Source organism: Liolophura sinensis, chromosome 6 (assembly GCF_032854445.1).
Source record: "Liolophura sinensis isolate JHLJ2023 chromosome 6, CUHK_Ljap_v2, whole genome shotgun sequence".
Taxonomy (NCBI): Eukaryota; Metazoa; Mollusca; class Polyplacophora; order Chitonida; family Chitonidae; genus Liolophura; species Liolophura sinensis.
The window spans coordinates 40,427,133-40,434,725 of record NC_088300.1 but is presented as its reverse complement, the minus strand read 5'-3'; the positions used below and the strand labels follow the sequence as shown (position 1 = coordinate 40,434,725).

At 41.9% G+C, this 7,593-nt stretch overlaps 1 protein-coding gene across 1 annotated transcript; it reads right to left on the bottom strand.

Annotated features, from left to right (window-relative positions):
• Positions 1-5,353: 5,353 nt before the first annotated feature.
• Positions 5,354-7,374, bottom strand: LOC135467196 (serine-rich adhesin for platelets-like). The gene is made up of 2 exons (XM_064744960.1): positions 7,273-7,374; positions 5,354-5,974 (listed from the first exon to the last, which is right to left on the bottom strand). The coding sequence occupies exons 1-2, from the start codon at positions 7,372-7,374 to the stop codon at positions 5,354-5,356; spliced, it is 723 nt and encodes a 240-aa protein (XP_064601030.1).
• Between the last annotated feature and the right edge of the window lie 219 nt (positions 7,375-7,593).

Below are 7,593 nucleotides of genomic sequence, written 5' to 3'. Positions count from 1 at the left end.
ATTAGGTGTCTTTTGACAAAACATCTGATCGAGTAGTACTTTTACAGCAAATCACTGTAAATTTAGTCAAAAGGGAGGTGTTCATGTTGTCTACAGAGAAGTTCACTGTAGCCTAACTGCCAGCAAATTTTCCTGCAAAACACCATCTGTTATCACGGCGAGAATATCAAGTACCGGTACATAAAGGGAGGTATTATGCTGTGCTAGGCCAGTTTAAGCTAAATGTGGCTGGGACACCACTATAACATAGCTGACGCTCAGCACAGGCCCAAACTACCTCCTCGTGGACAACAATTCGAACCGGTCCTTATATTTAGTACACGTATGCACTGGTTCCTTCAGTACACTCATTGGAAGCGCAGATATGTCAAAGCCAGCGTCGCTAAACAACAGTAACAGTTAGCCAGCGAATTTAACTTTTCAACTGAACAAGTAGAAACAAGTTTTGAGTTTGAACTTTTGCTAAGCCCAGGAAAGGTACCTGCTCGTTGTTCGAAAATCGAATGTCACGTTATAGGAGTGGAGAAAGCATAATACATAAGCTAGGCTGTAAAACTCCATTATATCAGTAATGTAAAGCAGCACTTCGTGTACCTCGCTATGTGGTATATGCACGCCGAGAAATTTTGTCAGTGTGAGTTAAAATTGTAAGACTAAAATGAGTTAACATGAGGGCAGGGATAATTGGCTTATGGTGTACTACATGTATTAAACCTGAGAACTCTAACGGGCGCTGTGGATTTCCCCCGGGGTCTGCCCGGTTTTCTCCCACCATAATCCTAGCCGCCTTAGTATAAGTGAAATATTCTTGAGAACGGCGTAAAACACCCGTCAAATAAATAAAAAATAACGAGTGTTGCCTACAATTGATCCTGTAGGTCTCTGGCGAACAGATTTGAAATGTACTGAATCAGGATTCCGTTTCGCAGAGCTAGACTGTGCGGCTATTTATTTATTTATTTATTTATTTGATTTGTGTTTCACGCCGTTCTCAAGAACATTTCCCTCACACAACGGTGGCCTACATTATGGTCGAAGCTAAGCGGGGTGGAGCCCGGGGGAAACCCGCGACCATCCGCACTTTCACATGGGTATTTATATTATTCTGTGCCATTATTATGTGGTAACTTCATGTTTGACTACCACAGAGATTTTACACTGGTGTTACAATACAGATTTTACACTGGTGTCACCTACAAGGATATTTGAAATTTATTGCATTCCACAAGGCCTTATTTATACCCACATTAGCGTATTGGGGAGGGGGGGGGGGGGTCGGGGACTTCGGCACTTTAATCGACCACCTTCCAGCAACACATAAACACTTGTAAAACTTTGTTATTTTTATTTTTGATTGTCTTATACTGCGCAGTGATCGTATGTATGGAGAACAATTTGTAGCAAACAGCGCTTCGTAAGCAGATTTCTATAATACCATTTACAATTAACTTGAGAATAAGAGAAAGTGTCAGCTTCTTCTGTAAAGGTTTGACCTTAAATAACTGGACAAACTTTTACAAGCACACTTTCAACCGAATAACCACCTAGATTATCTGGGAATCTTGCCAGATTCGACGCGGTGACCTCAGTTCCTAAGCCGATTGTGCTATAGGCCACTCAGGCTAGTAAGTCAAGTGAGTGGTGTCTGTAAGTAAAAGGATGTTCGTAGTAACATCCATAGCTTCATGTTCTTTGCTACACGACTGACGTCATATACCGTTCCATTTAGATCTGGTATATTTATTATTTATGTAGTTACTTATTCGACTTTTTGAACACTCTTTAATAATAGCGACGATGCCAGAAGTATAAATGCAATGTCACTCTAATATGAATTAATATTCATTTTAAAATGCCACTGTACAGAAATGATCTCTAAAGTAATTCATGAATGGTGAATGGCACGAATTGATCGTCGTTATATATGACCCTTAAGGACGTTCCAATGGCTAAGGAAAGGTTTATTGGTAGTGAATGACGACATGGCTATCTGTGTTTTTTTTGTTCTACAGTGTTTTGAGAAACTTTATTCCCCCAATTCAAAGCGGATTATAATGTACATAAAACCCACTGCCCATATGAATGTGATTTCGTGTTCCCATACCACAGCACTAAGCAAGGCCTTTTTATGGCTGTGAAGCTCTTTGGCCGAAAGGTGTACTTAAGATGTTCAGGCCTACCCGAAAGAGTACTTAAGGTGCTAACGATAATCATTTGTCACTAGAATTATCGTGACGAATACAAGTATGTCTACCAAGTCATCAAGAATTACATATTATAGTTTATTTGTTCAATATGTACTAGTTTTCTCATGTGTTACATGCAGAACTACTCCACCCCTGCCCCGTCCAACCACTGTATATGGCTGTGTGGTGAACGGCAGAGTTTACAATCCTGGAGAGCAAATCGACTCCGGCCAGTTGGACGACCTTTGTTACGCCAGCTTATGTTACGATGACGGCTATAATACGCCCACCGTACTGCACGCCACCGCTTATTGCGGCTCAACCACACCCTCCGCTCCTCCAACCACAACAATTCCCTGGCCACCGACCACAACACCCAGCATGCTCGGATGTCTGGTAGATGGGGTACTTTACGCCCCGGGTGAAACCATTTCGGAAGGCCGGGAAGGAAACTGGTGTTACATCACACTTTGTGACTATGATGGGAATGTGCTCCATGGGGATGACTTCAACTGTATCTCCACAACTACTGTCCTGATGTCAACCACACCTGGTGGCCCAATAACAACTACAACGTACAGAACTACCCAACCACCAACCGCAACGGTGACCACTGTGCCCACAACTGCAACACCTTACATGCCCAGATGCCTTGTGGATGGGGTATATTACGCCCCGGGTGAAACCATTTCGGAAGGTCGGGAAGGAAACTGGTGTTACATCAAACTTTGTGACTATGATGGGAATGTGATCCATGGGGATGACTTCAACTGCATCTCCACAACCACTGTCCTGATACCAACCACTGATGATGGCCCAATAACAACTACAACGTACAGAACTACCCAGCCACCAACCACAACGGTGACCACTGTGCCCACAACTGCAACACCTTACATGCCCAGATGCCTTGTGGATGGGGTATCTTACGCCCCGGGTGAAACCATTTCGGAAGGCCGGGAAGGAAACTGGTGTTACATCACACTTTGTGACTATGATGGGAATGTGATCCATGGGGATGACTTCAACTGCATCTCCACAACCACTGTCCTGATACCAACCACACCTGGTGGCCCAATAACAACTACAACGTACGAAGGAACGACGCCTTCTTCAAAACCGTCTACAGACACTGACCCTGGCACTGCGTCTAAAATACACCAAGGTATTTTTTACGGTGCTATTGTTGTACATAATATTTTGAGTAATAATATTTTTCGAATGCTATTTATTACTATTTAAGGAAATGTTACCAAACACACATTAGAGATTATCTCTGCAACGCACGAAAGTCTTGTGTAATAACCCAGGAGATAAAGATTACCATGACTCGATCGCCATCGGCCTACTAACATTAGGAAATATTTTGATAATCTATCTGCTCATTGGAGTAATATATTAAGACAATTGTTATGGACCACTAGCTGAATGTCTTTCAAGGCTATTTATATAGTATTGTCCGTATACAGGGTAATGACGTCTTAACAATGCCTTGATTTTGTGTGGATGCCCATGATTATGTTCTGATTTATTTAGTGTCTATATCGAGATGTAGAAACTTGTTCCTGAACTATTCCGCGTCTTTATAGGAAGACAGGCAATTGTTAAATTGTGAAATCTCCACATTGTCCTCCTTTACATGATTTATTTATACATTTGATTGATGTTTTACGCCGCACTTAAGAATATTTCACTTATAGGACTGCGGCCAGCTTTATGGTTGGATTAAACTGGGCGGATGTGAATGTGAATAATTAGCCCTGTCTGACGACAAGATATAGACGCTCTCAACTGATAATACCAATGCCGATTTGAAAGGTAATAAAGTAATTCTGTAATAAACTAGTTATTTGCACCGTTAATGTAAATCAACAAGTATGATGAAAGTATCATCAAAATGGCCATAAATCCGCAAGAGAACGAAAACGGCTGTAATTTTATCGAAAAAGGGCCAGAGAGCCGGAAATTTAAACTTGTCTGAACCTTGCCTTCGTAACGACCGTTTGAATTCAATATGCACCGTTATAAAAGTCAAAAACAGGACCAAGCCCGTCAAAATTGGCAAAAATATAAAAATTAAATAATCTTATGTCATGAAGAAATTAATATGAGTTTTCACAATTGTCAAGAAGCCATTCTAAGCATTTTATTCAAATAAAACTTGAATAAATTATCAGTAATTATTGAAATCCACTCCAAATGCAAGTATGCGACTTCAATCGCCTGCATATCAATTGCTGTATACATGGAATAGCAAGGCAAATATTCACCTCTGGGTTAAATGGATTGAATGCATGCACACGCCTCTTCATAGATAATATATAAGTATATCGACTGACGTATACCTTCAATCTGATACATAGAAAGTACACTGTAGTATTTCATCACTGAATATTTGACCCAGGAGCCTCTCACCAATGCGGTCGCTGTGAGTTCAAGTCCAGCTTATGCTAGCTTCCTCTCCGGCCGTGAGTGGGAAGGTCTAACAGCAGCCTGCGGATGGTCCTGGATTTCCCCCTAGCTCTGCCCGGTTTCCTCTAACCACAATGTTAGCCGCCGTCGTATGAGTGAAATATTCTTGAGTATATGCCATAAAACACCAATCCCAAAAATAAAATAAAATAAATCACTGAATATGGATATGGTCATGTAATTTCTATCGGTTGAGGGACGAATTATAATTTTTTTTTGCTATACGCAGTTTGGTGCGCTTGGACGGCATTTACAAAGGCCTGATCAGGCGCCAATGGTCATTCAGCCCCACAGTTTTGGCCATAGTTTGACTTAAATTGATTTATTTGCCGTAAATATTAATTTTTATTACGTTGCTGGTTGCTGGTTTTGTACTATTCAACATACGAAGACGGAACACTGTAATCCAGCGGACCACCCCCGTTCTTGTACCATACACATTCGGACGAAACAACTCCAGCCTTTTTCCAGTAAATATGTCCAGATCGGCAATCATTAGGAACCTCTGTTTTTTAATGTCAGGAATGTTCAGTTTTCCCTCAATGTTTTATTATGTACAGCGGTTTGATTCTTATACCAACTCTGTACATCTGTTATGTATACATACAGTCGTGTGATTTTATGGTTACTCATTTGTTACGCAGCCGGATGAAAGAGCGGTTGTGGTGTCTGTACTCCTCAGAGCGGCTGTAGTGTCAGTACTCCTCAGAGCGGTTGTGGTGTCTGTACTCCGCAGAGTTGCTGTCGTGCCTGTACTCCTCAGAGCGGTTGTGGTGTCTACTCCTCAGAGCGGCTGTCGTGTCTGTACTCCTCGGAGCGGCTGTCGTGTCAATACCCCTCAGAGCGGTTGTGGTGTCTGTACTCCTCAGAGCGGCTGTCGTGTCTGTACTCCTTAGAGCGGGTGTGGTGTCAGTACCCCTCAGAGCGGTTGTGGTGTCTGTACTCCGCAGAGCGGCTGTCGTGTCTGTACTCCTCAGAGCGGCTGTTGTGTCAGTACTCCGCAGAGCGGCTGACGTGCCTGTACTCCGCGGAGTGGCTGTCGTGTCAATACTCCTCAGAGCGGCTGTTGTGCCTGTACTCCGCAGAGCGGTTGTGGTGTCAGTACTCCTCAGAGCGGCTGTTGTGCCTGTACTCCTTTGAACGGCTGTTGTGTCTGTACTCCTCAGAGCGGCTGTCGTGTCAGTAGTCCTCAGAGCGGCTGTCGTGTCAGTACTCCTCAGAACGGCTGTCGTGTCTGCACTCCTCAGAGCGGCTGTCGTGTCTGCACTCCTCAGAGCTGCTCTTGTGTCTGTACTCCCCAGAGCGGCTGCTACTGTCTGCTACAGTCACGGAGTTGAGGTAGAGAAATTCCATACTTCTCGCTCAAAACATTGTTGTTGAACAACAGGGAAAATGTAGCCTTGATTTTTCCCCCCATTTTTAACAGGTACAACTGTACGTGCTCCCACGGGCTGTATTTTTGAGGGGAAGTCGTACGCTGCTGGTATGATTATCACCTACCAGCAAACTGTCAGTGGATGTCATGTGTTGGAGTGTAACTCAAGCGGACAACTGGTACGGAGACAGGACGTGAACTGCTCTACTCTCTACGCAGGTACAAGTACATCTTTTCGCCATCATATTTTTTAAAGTGAGTACGGCGTAAAACACCAATCAAATAAATAAATAAATACATAAATACATAAAAAAAATAAAGACAGTTTTAAATTGACGGATCTTCTGACAAAAACAGCTGCCAAAAAGAGATGATTATTGTTACTAAAAGTCCAGCAGATCATGAAGAACTCGGTCAAAATTGCATCAAGTTATACATGTAGCATATGGCAATTGTTAAGGTCCGTAAAGACCGACTCTAAATAAACCTGTATTCAACCAAGGGCGACTTTGTCGAAAAAGACACGGTACTGGAAGAAAAATTGTTATTAAGGCACAAGGCATGTATGGCTTTATTATATACGTATTTCGAGTAAGATGCAATGCACTAGCCCTAACTAACTAACAACCATATCATCTGAATTCATGTTTATCGGTTATGGAAGATGAAAAAAAAACGGACGATCTTGTCATTATTCATCTCAGACTTTGTGAATTTAATTGTAGTTGTAGATCACGTGATCGCCCTAGCATGGGCAGTAACAAAATGGCCACCCCATGTCAAAGCATGGGGAAAAAGGTCCGCGTTTTCCACTCCGTTAGCGATCACTAAGAAAAAAAATTTCTTCGCACACGCCATGTGTTGCTAAGGTAATCACGTGGTCTCTAGCATACGAGCAGTCTTTACGCTTTATTTTGTCATGGGAAGAATTTTAGACTTGTCAATACATTATTTTATAATGGGAATATAGGCCTAGTTACTAAGGTTTACTGCCAATAAAGCCCTTATCCATAAACTCATATCTTTGTTCTGCATCCCACCTTCGTTCTGATAATACCCTTACTGCCAGTACACGCACACAATACTCATGATAGGAGACTAATCATCAAGCAGAAGATTTGTACGGCCAAAACAAGTGGAAGCTTTAGTACAATTCGATCCTACCTATGAACAGAGAAACTGGCTTCATAAAGACTATCTTTACACTTGCAGGACTGACAGAACCCAGTACATACCCACAGGACTGCCTTCGTAAGTATAGCGTGTGCGGTAGAAAACTTTGATACCTGTAGGCAACGTGTAAGATTTAGTGCTTTGTCGGATGCAGTTAGGATCAACCATGGCTTATGATTTTTCTACTGTTTATTTTATTATTTTTATTATTATTATTATTTTTATTATTTTTATTTTTTATTTTTATGTGTGATAATTCTTAAAGTTTTGTACTTTCATTTCCTACATGTAGTTATCTCTTTCCAGCAGGGTGTTCAAAGTTGGTATTTATTATGGACATAGTCACGTGTGTCAACACATTCCTTCAAAACCAACCTGGCATATTTA

Bases quoted from the DNA above. Each gene is read 5' to 3' on its own strand.
- LOC135467196 (XM_064744960.1), bottom strand. From the start codon at position 7,374: ATGGTTGATCCTAACTGCATCCGACAAAGCACTAAATCTTACACGTTG. The intron at 5,975-7,272 runs GTGGGTATGTAC...TGACTGTAGCAG, and splicing joins ATACTTACGAAGGCAGTCCT to ACAGTAGCAGCCGCTCTGGG.